General features: G+C 32.5%; 1 protein-coding gene across 8 annotated transcripts in view; it reads right to left on the bottom strand.

Annotated features, from left to right (window-relative positions):
- Nucleotides 1–22997, bottom strand: part of LOC143253288 (uncharacterized) — a 142587-nt gene that overhangs the window by 16341 nt on the left and 103249 nt on the right. For all 8 annotated transcript variants that reach the window (XR_013029490.1, XM_076506906.1, XM_076506908.1 and 5 more), the window contains 7 exons: nt 22353–22472; nt 22117–22224; nt 18686–18733; nt 16510–16926; nt 15815–15973; nt 8518–8607; nt 326–457 (listed from right to left, as the gene is read on the bottom strand). Coding sequence is in view for 7 of the 8 variants with exons in the window: in XM_076506906.1 (XP_076363021.1) it covers nt 326–457; nt 8518–8607; nt 15815–15973; nt 16510–16926; nt 18686–18733; nt 22117–22224; nt 22353–22472 (1074 nt within the window). In the remaining variant the exon portion in view is untranslated. The remainder of the gene's footprint in view (nt 1–325; nt 458–8517; nt 8608–15814; nt 15974–16509; nt 16927–18685; nt 18734–22116; nt 22225–22352; nt 22473–22997) is intronic.

Below are 22997 nucleotides of genomic sequence, written 5' to 3'. Positions count from 1 at the left end.
ACAAAACAACAACAGAGAACAAACGAATATACAATTACCTTTAGCATATTTCTTATCTGATGCTACAATGCCAAGAACACACACATACATTACACAGAATAACATTTTTATTTTTGAAGCTTAATATTTTAAAAGACTGTATCTTACAGTAAAAAAGAGGAAGCAAAAAAAATACTAAATGAAAGTATCAAAACAGAATAATATTTCATTCATAAGTGTAACTAATAACACATATTGTGAGATTAACACATATGAATAGCTACATTAAAAGGAAAAACATTAATTCTTGGGTATTATAATGTTTGGGACAATAAAATAAAAGTACCCTAGCTCCAGCTTGAAGTTCTTCTTGATATTTGTCTTCTAAGTTTGCAACCTGTTGTTGTAATTCTGCATTCTTTTTAACCATTTCTACCATACAATTAGTTTTTTCTTCCAGTTCTGTTTCCATGGAAATCTACATCATAGTAACTTTTTTTAAACAAGTATTACTAGGTGCAATAACATTTCTGTAAAATTACTACTCAAACTCACAAATGATGAGCATTTAAAGATAAAGAATGACAGGTTTTTGTAATTTCCTCAGTTAACAGAATGACCTGGTAATATAAATAACTGGTTTCACCTTAAAATTTTAGAATAACAGAGGTTTTTAAACAATGATACACATAATGTGACACACAACATAAAAAATAACTATATATGACAGATAACAATTGTTGACCTAGAAACTAAACCATGAAGCATACTATTTTAACTATTAATTTCTAATATGTAAAGTACTTGTATAATGGAACTGACAGCCTTGAAATAGTAGGTTTACAGTACTTAATATGTTATATGTAAGACTCAAATAATATATCCATATTTACATATACCATACAAATTTTTAATTTTGCCATTGATTTGGTCAATATGTCAATTTTAATTCACCTTGTTGGCATTTTAAAAAAAGTTATTCAAATTGGTATCAAAACTCAAATTCCTATGCTGAATCACAGTTTATATTAGATAATGCTCCCAATGATTTGATTATTATAAAAATATATTTTTAACTGACATAAATGAAATATAAATATGACAAGTTAATGATAAATCAATCCTCACAGACTTGAACCATGACACCTACGATACTTCTTAACATGAATTAAATCAGAATAAAACATCTAGTTAACAAGTGAGAATCTTGACTGACTTTTAGTATATATTATCATTACAATTAAGAATTTCAATTCTAAAATGTTTAAGCATCATAAAGCAAATCAGAGAAAATAGTTCTAAAAAGATAGTAGTCATCTTCTGAATGATTAACCATTACATGACTGAAACAATTTTTAATTAATGCACAATTGTTTTGAATAATACTAGTGGCAAAAGTTGGCATTTTCATTCTACTCTTTGTAACTCATAGCTTTTCACAAACTTGTGTGGTGAGGATGACTGAGATGAAATGATCATAAAATTTTAATAAAAATATCACATCAGAAAACCACATCCTCTTGCCAGCAAAAACATTCTTATATACTATTAATGTTCTTTTTTCTATTGAAGTTAGTTTAAATGGTTATTACTTATTATGGAAAACTAATTTTCAAATTCTGAAATAAAACTATCTATCTATCTATACAAAATATAAAGTAAAATCTCCAACAATGTTGGCATGGTAACTCCTAATGTTCCCAGAAGTAACATGGAAGAGTAAAAACTCTGTTTATCCACCTGCCACATGGATAATTTTGGGCATATAATAAGTTAGATCTGATAGAGGTCGTGATGAGTAATAAAATCAAATTGGGTACACACTTGCCCTACACTTAGTATTGCTGGTGCATAAAGATCATAATAATTGGCTGAAATTCCTTGTTATGTTTGCTTGTTCGTCAGGGAGACACAATGATGCAAGACCAATTTTGTCCAATTGAAACCTGCAGCTACAACTCTATAATAACCCTCATGGTTTAGTTGCAGCACATTTCATTTTGAAAATATCTAAGTTAAAGTATTCTTGGTTCAGCTTAGCAGTAAAACAAATTTAAAAATCAGAAAGATAGTTCAAAGAGCAAACCCAAAAATCTGCATATATGTGTGTGTGTGTGTGTGTATGCAAAACTGTATATTTGTCTGTCTGCTAAATTCCTTGCACACAACTTGACCAATCTCTAACAAATTGGCATGGTGACTCCTATGGTCACCAGAAGTAATATGGAGGGTTAAAATATCCAGAGGGGGTTAGACCACATCTAATTTCAGAAAAACTACCAAATCACCACAACCTGACACAGTTATATAGAAAGATATAATGGGGAAGTTGGACCATCATCAAAACTTTATGCGTTTCAACATTTCTTGATCAATCAGCATCAAGCTTGACATAGTAATACAGGATCACATGAGGAAGAAGAACTTGCACATAATTGGGCAAATCTCCACCTAACTTGGCATGGTGACTTCTACAGTCCCCAAAAGAAATATAAAGGTGTCAAAATCCCCACCAGATTTCCCACAAAAAAAAGCACAAATTTGATTTTGCTACACATCTTCCAACATGTAACCTATTTCTGTATTTTTCTATAATACTGTAACAGAAATCTTCAAACCTCACTAAACTTTATTCTGACAGAACCAGTTTTCTATGTTTATTTTGCTAATGATCAGATATCTCTTTGTTCTTCAAAGTGAGACTTAATGCATGGCTAACTTTTCAGGTTTATGTTTAAGTATAATAGTGATCAGGGAACACATCCATAAAGCTTCCATCCCTAAAGTGGAGGTGTATAATGTACCAAAAAACATTCTTGGTATAACACTACAATTCAGTGGAAAATATGTCTTGAGAAAACAAGCAAGAATCTATACTTTATTGTGCATTACTTATCAGCAAGTTTAACCTTGAGTGATCCTTAAATTTTAAGACTAAAGTTAAATCTATCACTAGAATAAGGAATTGGTATGATGAACTGCTTAAACTTTATCTACAATGTATCAATACTCTGGGTATTAAAAAGACTGATGAAATTTTACAACAGTGTTGGAGTAGTTTGACATTTGCCAAAGTGCACAAAAATGTTGGTGAGCATTTAGTGTGCTATAAATTTCAATGATATTTGGTTAACAATCAAGAAATTTAAAATTATTTAACTGTTAAAATGACTTTGTTTTAGGAATCAAAGAAACTTTGGTCATTAAAAACTTTCAATTGAAACATAATGCAATGGATTAGTGTTGTTCTATTTTTAAAAGTGTAACTATCAGGAACATAGTATATTTAAAAATAACTCATTATTGTGTTAAACAAGGGTAGCTGATGAACTGATGCCCCATACTTAATTATACTGATTACTTTTCCAGCAGGAGGCTGTGGAGGGAGCTGATATAAAGAACTGATCACTTCTTTTGGTTTAAAATCCAATGAAAATGACTAAGTTTCCATTTGATTATTAATCCTTCAGGAGAAAAGTAATATGTATGCTTAACCTTTAAAATGCTAAGAAAAGCCATATCAAAATCACCTTCAAATAATAGTTCATAGGCTGCAAAAAAAGCAGAGAGGAGAAATTAATTGTGGAAGAAAGAGAAGTAAGACTTGAAAGCTGAAACAGTCAGCAGAGCTGGGATATATGCACAAGAATCTGTTGAATTAAGAGTTGGTTTTTTTATAGCAAAGCCACATTGGGCTATCTGCTCAGCCCACCGAGGGGAATTGAACCCCTGATTTTAGCGTTGTAAATCCGGAGACATACTGCTGTACTAGCGGGGGGCTGAATTAAGAGATGGAAATGTTTAAGAAATGATGGAGGCAGAGGTAGCAAGAAGGTTAAGGAAAACTCAAGGAGAGAGTGAGAGAAGAAGGGTTGGTTGGTTTGGCACTTTATGATGCAAAGCAACCAGACTATCTGTGCCAAACATTTGGTAAAAAGTAAAGTAAAATTATTAAAATTTGTAAAAAGGAATTAAAGTAAAACAAAACAAAGTTTAATATTTAAATTAAAACCTTAAATAGCACTAAATCCAATTTTTATATCTAGTTTATGCAGTAAGACAGAAAGTACACTAATACAAGTCTTAAAAAACTTTCTGTAGCATAATTTTACCAGGATGACTAATGGAAAAGTTCAAACATTAGAGTTAGTCACCTGAAGATGGCCTTTCCAGTCCTGGTTTTGAGTTATTTGACATTATGCCCATTTTCTAAATACATATCAAACTAGTTGTACTTTAATTCGTCAAAAGGAATCCCATTAAAAAAAGACTAATTTATTAATTAAAAACTTAAATAATGTTACAAAGGTCAATAATAATAATAATAGCCTTTAACAAAACTAAAACATTTGTAAAATGGACAGTGACCATCACCAATGATATTGTCTAATGTTATGGATAAAATCTTGGGAGAAGACACCGAAAATGGTGCTGTCATAACGTTGGCATGACAGTAAAATGTAGGCTATATATTGTGACCTGAGTGTCACACTGGTGCATAAACTCCAAATAAAAGAAAATGATGAGTTAAAAAACTGTGACCAATGCATAGTCTAATTAGGACAACCACCTCTTTCCAATCCTTACAGAAACAAGGCAGTCAAAGTCCAATAGAGAGTTTTATTTGCATAAGCTTGTTTTTATGTTTCTCACTTCAAGTCGACTGCCAACTGGCACATAGCTGAGTCTTGAATACAGGACCATATGGAACAGGCACAACAGTGATAGTACGAGAGCAGAGAGACTTAGCTGCAGTGTCGGTGAGCTCGTTCCCATGAATGCCAATGTGGCCTTGTATCCAGAAGAACTGGATAGAAGCAGATGTTAAAAAGAAATGGGCCAGTTGGTTTTGAATATCACTGAGAACAAGGTGAAAACTAATGTAAAGCGATTCCAGGGCCAGTAGAGAACTAAGTGAGTCAGTATAAATAGTGCAGTTTGAGTACTGCTTAGCTTCAATGTGATCCAAGGCAGGAGAAATGGCATACAGTTCAGTAGTGAACACAAAAAACTGTAGAAGGAATTTGTTGCAGAACCACAACAAACCATGGCAGAACCCACAGAATTGCCTGATTTTGAACAATCCCTATAAATGGGAATGTAGGGATGATTCAAAAGAAGTTGAGTAAATGAAAGACAGTACTTCCAGTTGGGAATATCCACTTTTCTCCAATGATTTAAAGAAAGGTCACAATAAGCCATGGTGGGATGGGCTGACCAGTTGATACAGCAGTGTTATCCAAGGACAAACCCAACTCATCCAAATGTACCTGGATACGAAGGCCAAAAGAAGCAATGGCAGATCATCTGTTCTGAAAAAGCATTGTGCACTAAGGAAGGAAAACACATTCCCAGGTGGGATACTGTGGTAAGGATCAAAGTTTCAAAGCATACAATACAGTTGCAAATGGCAGAGGTGTAGAGGAGGTTCATGAGACTCTGTAGAAGCTCTGGAAGAGAGAAATGCAGAAAGTCCCAGTACAGAGCTGAAGTCCCTGTTGATGAATGGGGTCCAGCATATTCAAAGCCAAGGTCCTGGCAAAGCCATAGACCCATAGTCTAGTTCTGATCAATTAAAAGCATGATATATCTTTACCATAGAACATTGATATGCTCCCTAACTGGTGGAAGAGAGGTCACAGAGGATGTTCATAGCTCTTGTACATTTGACTCATAGCTGTTTGATGTGTGATATAAAAGTCAGCTTATGGTCAAAGATAAGCTCCAAGAACTTTGTCTCAGGGACCACGAGAAGCACAACTTCACTTACACAAGAGTTCAAGATTGGGGTGAGTACTTAGTTGGTGGTAAAAAAGTACATGCAAACAGTTTTAGAGAGAGAGAAATTAAAACAGTTTGCTGCAGTCCACTCCAGTAAATGATTGATGGCAGTCTGTAGCTGCTGCTCAATAAACCTCAAGTTCTACGACTGATAATAGATGCGGAAGTCGTCGACATAGATCCTGTTTGCAACAGTGAGAGAGAGTTGTTCAGTGGTGGTATCAATCTTTATACTGAAAAGTGTGACACTCAAAACAAGACCTGAGAGACTCCATGTTCTGACAGGAATGAATGGGAGTGTCAAACCCATACAAACTTCGAATTGCCTGCCCATTAAAAAATGTTCAGTGAAAATGGACAAATGGCCACGTAACCCATAAAAGTGCTTTGATATCATCCAGATTAGAATGTAAACATTGACAGTTCCATTGTATCAAGGTGGCCATTTTTATTTATGTGTGGACGAATTGGGTGGAGAGCCCTTCTGTTTACGAACACGTCTTTTCTTTATTCTCTTTATTCAAGGGAGGTCTGTAGACCTCCATGGATCTCGCCATAGGTCGATTGGGCAGGTCTTTGTTGTTGGAAGAGGATTTTAGTGACTGAGGATGTGAACAAATGATAGTTTTGCATCCTGGGATGGGAGATGTACCTGAGGAAATACCTGCACCCAGAACCAAAGGAAGTGGATTTTGGGGTCTGCTGGAATGAATGTTAGGAACAGAGATGGGTGTTTAAGTTGATTCATCAACTTTTTTAACCATGGAGGTCAAAAGACTTTTCATATAGTTTGAGAATGATTCTTTTGGATGAATAGAGAGATCTGTCTGCATTCCCACTGTAGTAGTGGAATAAAGTGCAGCAGCATACATCTGAGGTGAAGTTATGGGCAGTAACTTTTGAACCTCAGGGTAAGTAATATTATGAATAATTTTCAAATGCTGTACCTCTTTTTCTTCAAACAACTTAGGGCAAGAGTGAAAATAGGATGGGTGAGAGCCATTACAATTAACACAATAAGGGTCCGTTTCACAGTCACTGGCATTGTGGTCATTGCCACTGAAACAAGCACATATCAAGGAACCATGACATGATGTCTTTGAGTGACCAAACCACTGACACTGGAAACATCTGAGAGAGATTGGAAAATATATGGCTGTACCTTGCAATTAGGACAACCTACCTTGATGGTGGCAGGTGGATGCAGTGATGTAAATGTTAAAATGAGGACATTGGTCAGCATCCTAATTCCATCTTTGTGAGTGGAGATATGCTTCACAGCAGAAACTCCTTGGGTGGAGAAACCAGTGAAAATCTTCGACTCGGGGATGTTCTTCAAATTCCTCTCAACAATAATTCCTCGTAATGAATTCAAAGTAGTGTGGAGAGTAACTTCAATGGGTATATCCCCAATCACCTTTGAATGTAAGAGGAGCTCACTGTGTTTTGATGTAGATGTTTCCACCAATATGTCACCAGAGTAAAGATTTTTGACTGACTTTGAAGACCCAGCAAGTCCCTCTAGTCCCTTCTGAATAAAAAAGGGAGACATACATCCTAATAGTTTATCTGAAAGAGAATGTTATATAAGAAAATGAGTTACAGCCGTTACGGATGTTGAAGATTGCTGCTCATAATCTTCAAGATGTGGTCGTTTATCTATGGACTGTTTTTCACTATTTTATTTAAATTTTTATTTGGGGGATCCATAATAAAAAAGAATGTTTCAGTGCCCACTGACCCATGGAGCCCTACAAGGGAATGCACTACAATGCCAAACAAGGACATTGCAGCAATGCCAAGATTTCATGAGCATTATACCCAAACACCAGCATCAGATACAATGTCCACGATACATGTTGAGAACATTCAACACTGGTACTTGGTTGACCCTAGCCCAAATGGACCAGCTGAATGCTAGGAAGGCCATTTCTCAACCACCAGGATCCTCTCTTCCCCTTCACAGGTTGCCACGCATGGCAAACATGTGGGTGGATGTTTAGATCTCAGAGAAGGTCTCCTCACCACATACAGGAATCCACACTGAGGGGAAAGAAGAAGGGAATGACTACATTTAAGACTCATCGCTATGATTCTCAACATGGTATATGAAAATTTAATTTAGATTGTGTAATTTTAGTTTTTAAAATAAAAGGTTAAAAAAATTGAATTTCTTAAAATAAATGTTCTTAAAACACATTGCTTTGTGTTTTTAACTACTAATTTCAAGTAATTTTTGACACCTATGCAGGAAACCTGTAATTCAACTTTTATATTGTATAGTAATTTATGAGTTCTCATTTCAGAATAATATATCTTCTGCTCTCACTTTGATGAATTTCAAGAATTTCTTGGATTTTTTATTTTTATTTATGTTAACAACACTATTATGGTAAACTGTTAGGTCTAGCTACAAAACAAGACAGTCATTACTTATGACAATTTATGTGTGCATGTTACAAAGGTTATTACATTTAGCTACAGATCAAAGAAGTTGGGTTTATTTCAATATATAATGGTTACTTCCATGTGTGAAAAGAATAGAAAATGCCTGTTTTCATTTAAATAATCATATTAAAAAAGTACTGAGAAAGCGAGCATTGAGATAACATTAATCTAGTTCATCTACAGGAGTGGAATCACAGTATGCACAAAATAAGTACTACAAAATGGATTTTGTACTTCCAGTTTCAAAACAAAATATACATAACATACACTTCCACCAATATTTGAGCTCAGCACAGAAAAGAGACTTACTCTCTTAGCTTCCAATAGTTGATTTTCATCCCTCAATTTTTCTGTTTCTTGGTCTAATTTCAATACTCTTTCACTGAGGTCTTTCTTGACCTGAAAATTCAAGAAGTACATTAATACCAGTTATTCTTAAAAATCTAGTAATATTAAGTAAATTATTAAAGTGTAGTTGGTAAACAAAAAAATATTTTCTATCTTCATCCAAATTACAAGCTGTAGTGTACATTGTACTGGTGTTTAAGAGACACCTCTTGATGTTTCTCAGCAATCCCTTGAACGTAAAAACTTCACCATGAATGGCTATAACCAACAAACCATTTTCTTTATGTTTTTTCTCATGTCAATTCTTATGATGACAGATAGAAAAACAATTTTTCTAAGGTAGACAAGAGTAAATTGAAATATTCATACTAAGTTGATTTCTTTTTAAATTTAATTTTAACTTAATTCATAGCAAAATGCTAATAGTTTACTTGACATGAATACAAAATGTGAAGAGATCTGGGGTAAAACGAGTCAAATAGTTGAAATTTTTTAACCCAAATAACACCTTATGCATAAATGAGCTAAACAACCATGTCAGAGATTCCTAGGATTCAAATATAGTTGTCCTTAATTTTGAACTACAGTCCAAAGAGAAAGTAGGTAGCACATATGCACTTGCCAACATAAGTGCTTTGTCTGGCTCCTTGAATGGAATGACGGTCACTTTTGATTGTTGCTTTTATACTACATTATACTCAAAAGGTTAGAGTGCACTTTGCAAAGATATGTTTTGAACTGTGGACCTTCAATTCACAATCCAACATGCTAAGCACTATACCATGTCCAGCCCCAAAAATAAAAATAAACAAACTCATTTTTGTACATGTATAATTAATTTAAAATGGTGATGGGTATGACAAGATATAGAAAATATCTTCTACTTCCTTTGTTGCTTTTAACTAAATAAATCTAAATATGCATAAAGTCCACTCTCTGTTTGTAATGTTCCACTCTCTTCAGAATGCTCATTTTGTTGTAACATTAAAACTAGCTCAGTGGAAGTCCAATTGGAAAGGGATTTTTTTATAACTATTGTTAATTATTAACTCATTATGTTTAAAGCAAGATGTTACAATATTAGGAAAAACCAGAATAATATGATAGTTTGAATTAGGGATCATTTTATTTGTTACAATTTGATTACAGAAACTGGATGTCACAGTGCTTATGGTGCTAAATTATCATGTGAATGTTGTGTTCAAATCCCAACAGAGTTGGGATTTTGTTAATTTTCTCTACATAAAACCTCTCTCAGTTTGAAATTCAATCTTTATGAGTAACATTTGAATTGCCTCAGTGGTTAATTTCAAGTGGAAGTCTCATGTTCAAATCCCAGTTGATTGGAGAAGTTTTTAGAAGTTTTTTTAATTATCAACTCATCATATTTGGAACAGTATCATAAAATATTCCTGTAATATCTGTGGTAAATCTGTTGTGAAGAAACAAAGGCAAAGCATTACAGAATCTGTCAAAAAAACATATTACACGTATTTTGGAATAAAACTTTGGGACCCTGACAAATCACTGGCTCTGCACCAAGTTTGTAACTTTTGGGTTGAAAAGTTGAAATAATGAAATAGAGGAAAGAAAAAGCCTTTGCCTTTTGTAATTCTAATGGTCTGATGTGAACTTAAAAACCACAGTGAGGACCACTATTTTTGCACGTGTAACGTACAAAGGCCACAATGCTCGGAATAAAAAGGAAATTTATCATCTAAACCTTCAATCTGTTATAAGACCTTTTGCTCATGGACCTTATGTACCTGTACCTACTTTCCGAGAGAGTCCTGATATAATTTCATCTGATTCTGAATCTGATGTCAACAGAAATGATGATAGGTACTGTTTTCAACCTGAAATGTCTGGTGAGAGATTTGGGCCTTCCAAAAAAGTCTTCAGAGATTTTTTGGTCCAGACTTTGGGCTGAGAACTAACTTTCTTCAGGAACATTATTTTAGTGGTACAGAAATTGTGAGAAAGGCTTTATAATATACTTTTCCCAAGAAGGTTCACTGGTTTATTGCAAGAATACTGTAGAATCAGCACTAATGGTAGAAGCTGCAGTCTATGAACCAATTTCTCCTCCACAATGGTTACATTTAAGTGTCTGTTTCTATTTCTCAGTTGATTCACTTGAAGGTAATGTATGAAAATCTCAAACATTTCCTTACTAAGGTCAAATACAAAAAACATGGTGGGTTACTTTGCTGAAACTTAAAAAGACCTTTTCTATGTTGTTGGATCAACAATCCAGATTTACAAATTTTACATTTTGTCGTATGAATGGAACAGCAAAGCATGAAATTTACACTGGTCAAAGAAGTAATGGCCACGTAGAGATATCCTGATACCAGGATTGAAGAATGTTGAACGTGAAAATTGTCTCCTCCTCATATAAAATTGGACTTGATAAAACAGTTTTTAAAGGCCTTAGACAAAGACGATGACTGTTTCAAGTATCTCTGTAAGTAATTCCTGGCTCTTTTGAAAGCAAAACTTAAAGAAGGGACTTTTGTTGACCTTCAGATTAGAAAATTGACTTTGAATGAACAATTCAAAAGGATGAGGAAAGTTGTACAAGAAGCATGGATTGCCTTTGAAAATGTTATTAACAAATTATTAGACAGCAATGACCCAAGTTATGAAAATACTGTTAACAACACCCTTGATATATTCAAAGAGCTTGGTTGTAATATGAGCTTGAAAGTTATTTTTTTACACTTATATATTGATTATTTCCCTGAAATTCTTGGTGCCATTAATAAAGAGCAAGGAGAAATGTTTCATCAAGACATCATGGAAATGGAGAGGAGGAATCAGGTAAGGTGGAACATCAGTATGATGGCTGATTACTGCTGGTCATTAAAATGAGATACTTCAGATACACTACATAAAAGAAAAACCACAACATACAGTTTTGACATTAAAAAACAAAACGAGAATGCATATTTGTTTTACATCAGTGTTTTTCCTCTTTCTTCAGTTTGTCTGTACTTTTGTTAATAAACCTAATAAAAATATTCAATGTGGTAAACAAAATAATCAGATCAGAAATAGAATCATATTTAAAACAATGAACACCACACACAGCCTCTAAACACTCACTCAACAACTCATATCACAAAACAACCACTACTAGAAACTCCAACAGTCTCACACTCTAATAACACGACTACTCAACCACAAACAACACACACACATACGCCGAAGCCACACACACTAAGACAACACACATCTTCAACCCCACCAAATTCACTACAAACTTACTGATCACGTTAATTGAGTGAATTCCCCATTTACGAATCAAGACATTAGTCCCTCAAGGCTTTCTGTAGCCTGGCCAAACACTACTTTCACCTTCCCAACCTCAAACCACATCACTTATCACTTAAAATTTTTGCAAGGGAAGTAGCACAACACAATGATGAAACACATTAAAATTCTACATATCAACTGTCAAGGAAACCTCAAAGATAAAAGAATAGAATTTATAACATAAACAAACATGTAAACACCAACATCATCATAATGTCTGGAACACATTGGACAGAAAAACAAAACACTACAATCTTCGGATTCATTACATACAGTATACCTCACTCTGAAAACGGTAGAGGCATAATATATAGTTTGCTTTAGTATAGAAATATCACATCTCATCTCGAAAGAAGATACTTTGAAATCAAACATAAATAAAACAATTTTTTGCAACATACACTTTAACAACCGTCTAACAATCCCTATCCTAGCTATATACTGTTCTCCTACAAAAGATATCGACATTAACTTTTTACAAAAAATGTGCTGATTGTAATCCAAAACCTATTATCATAGGGGACTTTAATTCCCCACACACTGAGCTAAAAGGAAACAGAAACGTGCACAGAGGGTCAAATTATAAAAAATTTTCTTTCTATAAACAACATGCACCTAATAAACGACCATACACCTACACGCTTTTCTGTTTCCAACGGTTCCTATAATATACTCCATTTCATCATAGCTCCCAAGGACACAGTAAACAGGATTTTTAACTTTATTGTACATGATGAAATTATCAGAAACCACTTCCCCATTTCCAGTATGATTCACCCGAGCTACCCTGCAGCGAGGTACGTGACTCCCTCAGTGTACACGTACACTAAAACTGACTGGCTTACTTTTAACGCTTCACTAGATACCTATCTACCACACTTAGTTGAACATGCTAACAATAAAATATGATAAGCAAATTACTGAAGCCATACACAAACCCATTAAAAACATAATTCCAAAAACAAAGAAAAAACACTCCTATAATCAATGGACTTTAACACTGGAAATTCATGCTCTAATAATAAAATGCAGGCAGTTAAGATGAACTTACTTTGCAACACTCAACCCAACAATCAAAACACAGATCAACAGAACAAATGCAAAAGTTATACAGCAAATTAAAATAGCAAAAGAAATAAGTTGGCTTAACTTTTGTAAGAACTTGGAAAAAACTAAGAACAACCCAAAAGAATTTTTGAAAAAAGTTAAGAGTATTTCCTCAAAGAAAAACACAAATTATTTACTGCAATACATCACACACAACAACGCAATCACAAGGAGGGACTTGGAGAAAGCTGACGTACTAGCCAACTATTACAAATCCTCCTTCAGTGACTTTGACACACAACACCAACAACATGTTAACAACTACATACAAACAAATCAATCTTCTTTCACAACACAGTCCTCTGGTAACACACTAAAAAGCTAATCCAGTTCAATCAATAGAAAAATCACCACCACTGAACTCAAAATTAACATTAAAAACACTTCCCCTGGACATGATCAAATACCAAATATTATTCTCAAAAAAGGCTCCAGTCTCCTATTACAACAGGTTATTACCCCAACACTTTGACAAAAGCCATTATCACCATGATTCCAATGATACAAACAAACAGGACTAATCCTGACAACTTCTGCCCCATCAGTCTGTTGTCTTGGCAAACAGATGGAGAAAATTTCAAATCACCTCTTTCATTTCTGTAAAATAAATAACATCCTACCTGAATCTCAAAACGCTTCCAGGAAAAATAGACAAACAATAGATCACCTCACATGACTTACTGAATCAGTTTACAAAGCATTCAATATCAATCAGGTAACCATAGGCATATTTTCAGATGTTAAAAAAGCATCTGACAGTGTTTGTCATAAAGCTATTAAGTATAAATAAACTAATTTGAAAGTAAATCAAGCTTGAGCTGGAGCAACAAGTAGAGAGTAGTTTTAAATCCAACAAAAATGCAAGCAATAACTTTTTATAGGAAATTAAAAAGGCACAGAAAACCACTAGTAAAAGTAAACATCTCACTTGGCAATACACCTATCAACACAAGCAAGCACATCATACTCCTTTGCATCACTTTCAAATACAGATTAACATGGAAAAAACAGGTTAACAACATACATTTATCCATCAAAAAACGAATTCACATTTGATGACCAAGACTAGCAAACATTCAAACTGCTCACCAGAAACCATCATCCAAATATACAAGGCTTACATCCATCTGTTAATTGAATATGAACGTCAAATCACATAGAATATGTCTAATAACACACCACATAAGATCCAAATACAACAAAATAAAATATTAAGATCAACAAACTGACTACCATTATACACACCTGTCAACTATGTACACAAAATCAGTAATCTACCCACCCTTAGAAACAAGCTTACAGAAATATCATACAAATATTACTTGAAAGCAAAACATAGAAACGAACTAACTGCATCATTATGTAAATTAGCCAGTGAACCTACAAAATACATTTCACCATATTTCACATATTTCAACAATTACAAATCACAGATAAGGTGAATATATGTTTACATTCATATGTATTTCTTTTCAGATCTGGGCATAGGATAGGTAAAACATTTAGTGCCTGTTCTGTGAAAGTGGGTTTTCTCGGGATACTCCTGTTTCCCCCTACATCCAAATCTCAGGCATTGGATCTTTAGATCCCAGACAAGGCAATATTCTTGCCCAGCTCTGAATTGTGCCGTTTGAGTTGATGTCTCATCAGCTCTTCGGACTGAAGGTTCCGGCCTGGTTTACTTCCCCTGTGCCGCCTTTGTCTCGCTCCCCTTTTTATGATGCCCCGCCTCACTTCATAACATTAAACAAGCCAAATCAAATTAGTAAAAAACTTCCATAAATGTGGACAAAGTGGAACAACCACAACATTCCTGACCACTTCTGTTGGATAGAGAATTCCTCAGACTTCTCTCTCTCTCTCTAAGCTAAACCCCTGCCAAGTTCAAAGAGTAAAGCGTAACAAAATAATAATTTAAGTTTTTTCTCACTGATTTGTAAAAAAATCCTTACACAATATGCAAAAATGAATATTATTTTCAAAATCTGTATAGCTGAATTATGGAAAATCTGTTATTAAGATCAAAATAATTTTTATGAAGTTTAAATTCACAGGCTTTTGAAATTAACACCATCATAGATTAATTTGCAAATCATATTATATTATAAATAAACACTAGTGACTGACTGCATCAAGCAAAACATATATCTTTTCACAGAACAGATTGTGCTACAATGCATTATCAATGACGTTTTAAACTACTGGTAAGAAATTGTAAAAAAATTTCATGTGCATTTTTTTGTGAAAAGTCATACCTTTGTGCATTTGCCCTTTTCCATCGGATTCTTTTCTTGCCATAACAACTAGTAAATTGCAGGGTCAAAATATGACCAGGTAGAAATACTTCATAGAGAATCAGTCATTTTTGACATGGTTCAATCTATGTTCATAAAACATTCATGTAGATATAATATTCTGAAGAAAAATTAATCAGTATTTGACATAACATGGAGGGCCTTCACCTGGTACGTAAACACACATATATTTATTTCATACTTCATAACTTTAAACAGTTTTTCTCAGCCTGAAAGAAATCCTACCATCTAATTAAGCTTGCAGGACCTTTTTTTTTCATGTGTTTGGAAGAAATCTGGCAAGCTGCAAGCTTTATCAAGTCAAATGAAACTCTGGAAGTCATTAATCTGAAACAAAAGCTGTTAGACCATGGAAGAAACTATTAAATAGGGAAAAATATACCAGTATTATCACCATGTTTTTCACTATTTAAATAAGTACCAAATTATGCAACAATACAATGATCAAACACAAGTAAATCCATAGGTAATTTTAATACGTTTTCCAGATATTCATAATATGTGGTGGTTGTACTAACCTCAGTTAAGTTTTCCAGAGCAGCATTGACCTGCGCTTCATTATTTTGACTTTCTTCCAGTTCAGATTTAATGGTGTTCACTTGGGCCTCTAGTTCAGATTTGATATGATCATTTAATTGTAGCTGCTCTTGGGTAGCCAGGAGTTGATTTTTCAGTGACTATTAATTAAAAATAATTAATGTTCTGAAATAGTTTTGATAGGATAGTCAGCTACACTATTTAAGTTTTATATTTTATAATGTTATATAGCAAAAGTATGCAATACAATATTTAGCATTGCATGCTGTCAATTTCTGTGGTATTGTTACAATATATTATGTAAACAGAAAGGCAGAAAGATATACAATAAAAACTTAAACTGATTTTAGTCACCTGTATAAAATTACATAACATAATTTTCTACATGTCATTTTGTGTACTTTGTGTAGTTCAGTTAAGATGGCAAACTGTGTAACTAAAACGATATGCCATGTATTATATATTACATATTCTATAGTTAATTATCTTTATGTATGACGAAACTACTGAATAAGTTTATGAAATCTAAGTTTATTACATATTGCAGAAGCTTAACCACATGAAACTACTTGAACTACAATTCTATTTGTGTAAAAGAACCGATGAAATATTACATAACATTTCTATTCTAATAACATCAAGCAAAACATACTTCAACACATGCTAATCATTTTACCTCATGTACTGATTGCAGCTTCACTATCTGTTCTTGTTGATTACTGAGGTCAACTGCGGACTGATGAGACATCCTGGACAGTTCTTTTCTTAAATCTTGGCATTGGACTTCAAGTTTATTAATCTCTGCCTGGAGAGCTCTCTCCATATTCTTATTTTGTTCCAGACTTTCTTGTTGCCTAGCAACCTGTTGCTGAAGTACCTTCTCAGTATCCTTAAATTGTTCTAACTCTTTTTCTTGAGTCATAACCTGGTGCTGAAGTATTTGCTCTGCATTTCTGATTAGCTGCAGTTGTTCCTGATGTTTAACAATACGTTGCTGAAGTTCCTCTTCTATGTCTTTGTCCTGCTGTAGCTGTTCCTGTTGCTTGGTTACCATCTGGTTAGCATCACCCAGTTCTTTTCTTAGTATTTCATTCTATGGCACACAAAAACATGGTTTAAATTTAAAAATACTAGATACAGTGATTAGAATCATTTCTAGAAAAATGATATGATCAAGCAATTAGTAACCAAGTTGTTTTTCACACAAAAATTGCAAAGGTTGTCAATTTGATGGTTTTCACTTTTAAAATGTGAATAGTTTTACTTATGTGAAAGATATTGTTGTATGTTTAAAACTTTTATCTTTCAACATATTAAATACCTTACAATATTTCAATGGCAGAATTGCAAAATTATAACCACTTTCACTCAAAACTGCCATCAACCTGTGAATGTGATTACTGTTCACAGAACATGCCTTAACGTATAATATACAATTTATGTTTTTATGTTGCTGTATCTAGGTAACTTGCAGTTTCAGTATTGATCCACATCTCCAACTGAGCTTCCTGTTCTTTGATTACATTTTAGCCCTTCACATTAGCCAATAAATAATTCTAGCAATTCCCATAAGAAGTCATGTATGCTTGTCCTTCGATATGAATGTATCATAACATTGTCTACCTATAATTCTATCAATTCCTGCAAGATGTCATTTCTGTTTGACTGTCAATTTGATAAAACAGACAGAAACTCAAAAATTCCAATATGGCTCAGAAAAGATGAATGCTTGCTCAACAAATGATAGAGATGATCATAACTATGTCAAAAAAGGATTTAGATTCAGGAAATGGGAATGTTAATGAGATCAATGAATCCCAGATTTGTGAAATAGATGGTCCTGCAAGTGAAAGTGAAGAAAGTGCCACTACCATCAAAACAACTCTCCAGATGTAGAAGAGATCATAGCAGAAGCAGCAGTCTTGGACAGTATTTTATAGTGTCAGCTGCTTTACCTGTGTAATCTTATGCAGCAGCTACAAGCGTCAGCCACTTCACCCAGTACAGCAACAGCTGCATTACCTGGCATATAGGAGGTTGGGAGGGATGGTATAATAAAATGTGTTTGAGAAAACTGCCAAGCACTAAGCATCTAAGCCTGAATCCAGTACTGTATCCAGTGAAATACATAAAAAAAGACAATGCTAGGTAGCTAAATGTAATAAAAACAGAACTACAGGTAAAAGTGCACTGTGTAAAAGACTTTTGTGTGTGGTAAAAGCAGTGAAAGTTGAAAATCATTTCACATGCATGGATTGTGCCACTTAGGCTAGTTTATGTAATTGTCTTTAGTATTACAATGAACATGTAGGTGTTTATATCTGCTTACTAGCTTATTTCTTTTGATATGTTTGTTTATTATATAAAGAAATGAAGTTTTTTTTATCATAATTGTTCTTATTAATACACTTGTAATTAGATTTCATGTTTCAAAATAAAACTTTTACATCGTATTCAATAATTTTCCTTCATTTCAATACTGATGTTGTAATATGAGTGAAAACCTAGCTGTTTCAGTGTTAATTCATAGGGAAAAATAAATGTGTAGTATTAAATCAGAAAATGAAAAACTAATAACAAATTAATGAAAACGTTTTTGGTGAAAAGCTAAAAAATAAAACAATTATCAAAAGCAAGTTATTGTAAAAGATACTTATTTACATTATAAGACCGTTTTTTTTTTGCTGTGTACTTAGATTTTAAACTTAAAAAAATTAATAGTTTATTCCAACCAGCATATTATGGGACACATTTCAATGGGTGTTTTATTTTATTTTGAGCACTTTAACAACTTTTATAATCTATTTAATTATTAAAGCTAATTGGGTTACTCCAATTTAAGAAAAAATTACCTCTTGCTGGATGCTCTGTTTGAATTCTTCAAGCTGCTGCACTTTTTCCTAAACATTACAAATAAATGATGACAATAAACAATCCCAAACTAAAGATTATACACACTCACTTGACAAAATACAGATATAAAAATATTTTAACCCTAACTTAGTTAGCTCACATTAATGCACATATTTATGTTCATCAAATTCAATTTTGGAGCTAAATGTCTAGCCCTTAGTGACAAAATGTAGTAAGTGGTGAAATTCATTTGTTAGAAACATTTACACTCATAAATAAAAAACCCTGAGCTGTAATCCTATTTTCTCCACAAAACATATTTAACTGCTTTATTTACAAAACAAAGAGGGAGAGATGTAGAGGATTCTACATCAGGAATACATATTTCAAGAATAAAATAATCCAATGGTAGAATTATAACAAAGAAGTTATTCTCTCTTTTTTCTTTTTCACTTATAAGAATTCTAGTGTGGTTAATAATAATGTACAACAAAATTCTGTAGCAACATGGTTAAAAGAGATTATGTCATTTAACCCACAGACAACTGAAATTAGTACTTAATCTAGAATTGAAAAGTAAATTAGAGTAGAAAATATTTAAAGGTAACTGTGTCACCTAAACACACACACACACACATAATTACATATATGTTTATAATAATTATAAAACTTATTTAATTGAAGCCCAGCATTATAGCTAAAATACAGGTAGACACAAAGCTATGTAAACAAAATTAAACACAAATGTGCCCTGGTGAAAGAGATTGTTTGTTCTTTATCACACAGTTATACAATGGGTTGTGTGTTCTTGTCCATTATGGATAATGAACCAAGAGTTTAGTAATTTAAGTACATAAACTTATCACTGACCCACCAAAGGAAACAGAGAAAGAGGAAGGGGGGGAGCAATTGCATAAAAAAATACCTTCAGAGAACAATGAAAATTTAACTTTTATCTGAAATACATCATTAAAATTAGAAACACAATACTGTGGTGTTAAGTTCTAGTAATATTATGTTGAATTACTTCTCACGGTGATATCCTTAGATTATTTTGTATTAAAAAACTTCACTGAGAGCATGAAACTACTGTTATACTAACATTATTTTAATGTAAACATTACTGTTTGGAATTTCTAAACATATATTTGATAAAACAGATAATTTGTTCAATTAAAATTAAGAGTATATTTGACTACAGGAAAACTGGGCCTTTAACTGTCTCATTCTGGGTATCTGTTTTTGTGCATGTCATGAAGTTTTAGTGAATCACATTCAAAATTTAATTAAAAAACTTTCAATTCATGCTGTGCCAATAAATATAACCTAAAATGTAGCTAATAATTCATATTTTAATACTACTACATTGACTCAATTATCAGGCAATATTCAAGAGAATATAAGGAGACTCCATTTTCAGAAACCATGGGAAAGAAAAAAAAAACTTTCTTGTAGAATGTATTTCAAGGAGTTCAGTCTTTTATTTCTGTCAATGCCTTATATTTTTAGCTACACCAAGTTTTTTTAACAGTGGTGCAATCGTTAATTTTTTCTGCCTCATGCACTACCATAATTTTCAGATTTGCATCAAACTCTATCATAATTCTTTGTTAATCTGACACTCTCTTGTTTCCTGTCTTTCAATGTGGTCACTCATTCTTGAAGAAGGGTCAATTACTAAAATGAGACTCACAGATAACAGTTAACAGTATAAAATTTAAAATGAGCACAGACAAAGCAATAATGCATCAGTAAAATGAATACTATAACTGAGTACCCTGCAGGTGGATAAGTTGCAAGAATTAGTGATGACCTTCAGCAGACATCTGTCATCCATGCACAGATGGATGCTGTTTGGACGTTAAAAATGTGACAAGTTAGAGTAAGGGGAAGAGGCTTGAGGTTAGCCACAATTATAAGGTGACTAAGGATATTACAGTCTAATTATTTAAATAAAGTATTATTTAGCACAGTACTATCATTACTACAAAAAGTAGGATTAAGTGTCATTTACAGTCAGCAGCAAAAAAAAAGAAAAGACTGAGGTAATTTTTTTTCTTCAATGCATTCTTTATTCATTATTATTAGAGCAACTAAAATATATAAAAAGGAAAATTTTTATGTCAGATAAAGTTACATTAGGTGAAATAAATAAATATAATTTTGTTAATAAGTATACTCACAAGTAGCTCTTGCGTAATGTAATTTGATAGCATAATATGAGCTTCATGTTTGCCAATTGATTTAAAACTTATAATGGCAGGAGTAGTAGTTAAACAGAGTTCAAAGACCAATAACACAATAAAATTTAAGTATATATATATATGTATACTGTTATTAGGGTATGGAAACTAACAGATAAAATACACAGTTTTACTTAACTAAAAACATCTGAAATTTATTTAGAAGGTTTTAGATATTATTAAAATAAAATATGAGGTCATTAAGATCAAGAAAAGTATTTTAATCTTTATATGAAAATCACTTAGCACTTGAATTATTCTATAGAAATACTGTCTACATTAATACACAAATCTTTAGTGAGAATCATTAAAAATGCATTTTTTATGCACAAAAGACATAAGGTTTACTAAAAGTCTATAAAATTTTATGAACATGTCCTAGGCATATCAAAAGGCATAGTACAGAAACTACAATGAGTACAAAAGTTGTTACAAGTTTGGTTGGTAAGGTTAGTTTACAGTAATCTTATCAGTAATTGTGGGAAAAATTTGCAACAATGTTAAACAAACTATCACCTCTATGCAAGTTTGACCTTGATACTTTATCAATAACTAGTTTAATCTCTGGCTTAACCAAAAGTTAAACACAAGTAGTAAAAACAAATTAAGTCCTGAGTTGAATGTAAAAATACAATTGACCATACTGAGTAATGAATTTCTAAAGTGATAAACATTTTTAAACACTACATTTACAATTATTGCCAAAATATTCAAAAAACAAAAACGTTTAAATCATATTTTATTTACATCTACAAAACAGCATAATGTTACTGTTAAATAAGACTACAGCTACCTAACATAATATAAATTTTTATATTTACATCAAAAAACAAACAACTGTTCAAAAACATCTCAAATATTCATGATGCTTCATTCAGAATTGCTTGAACTGTAATATCCTTTTTACTAGTTCCTAGTTTACATTATTCATAAATCTTTTTTATATTCATAATTTCAAAAGTATATATGTAGTATATACAAAAATCACATTCAGAAGATATTACATAGCACAAATTGATTTGTGCTTCAACAAACATATTTTACTAAAAAAAACTATTACTCAGGAACTTAGCAAAACTTTGTACACAGGCTTGAACATTACTCATTGTTCAGCAAAGAAACCTCAAGTTAATTTCAATCTTTTAAAATTTCAATATGAAATGAAAATGGTTTATACTGTAACATACCTGTAAATTTAGTAAGCTTGACTCAAGTTCTTTCTTTTCCAGGGTTAGAACATTGAAATCTTTATCAGTTTTTAACTTGAGTTCTTTAAACTGATTCTCCTGTTTTTCCTGTTTAGAATAATCATTTTAAGTTTTAAAACTTATTGGAAGGAAATACATGGCACAGCTACAACAGAAATGAATAGAAAATGTTTTTCAGATTATAAAAAGGTAAATAATAAACATTGTTCTCAAACCTTAACAGCCTGCTTTTCTTCTACAGCTTTGCCTAATTCTTTACTGGATATATTTAGCTGTGTTTTCAACTCTTGTGTTTCAGTAAGCAAGTTGGACTTAAACTGGTGAAGTTCTGAAATCTGGGAAAAGTTTGTTAGAAAGTGGTTATTTCACTGAAATCAATAAACAAGTCAACATAATCTGTAATAAATAGAAAATGATCAATACATTGTCAATTCCTAAAAAATAAAACACTTGAGAATTACTTTTGTCTGAAATTAAGTATCCAAGAAAAAATATTTTTGTCAAATTTATATCAAATGTAAAAATATTAAATAAAGAGTAAATGACAACTTTTTATTCCTGTATGATATATATCACATACTGCTGTTTACAATCACATGCTCTTTTATCACTTTCTTGTCAAAGAGATCAGAAAAAAAGCTAGTATTTTTTCATAACAGTCATTGTTAAAACATTTTACACTTGCTTAACAGCAGAGTGTGATGATGAAATATTAACTTATCATAAAACCATAGCAGCTTATAATTAAATTAAAATTTACTTTTTTAAGTTACATCAAGAAATAAATAAGTCAGATGACCAATACCTTACACTACTGGTTCAATTTTACAACAACTCTCAAAAATATGCTTACAGTACAC

The sequence above is a fragment of the Tachypleus tridentatus genome, chromosome 6 (assembly GCF_004210375.1).
Source record: "Tachypleus tridentatus isolate NWPU-2018 chromosome 6, ASM421037v1, whole genome shotgun sequence".
Classification (NCBI taxonomy): domain Eukaryota; kingdom Metazoa; phylum Arthropoda; class Merostomata; order Xiphosura; family Limulidae; genus Tachypleus; species Tachypleus tridentatus.
Note: the sequence above shows the minus strand (reverse complement) of the source record. Positions and strands in the feature narration are given on the sequence as shown.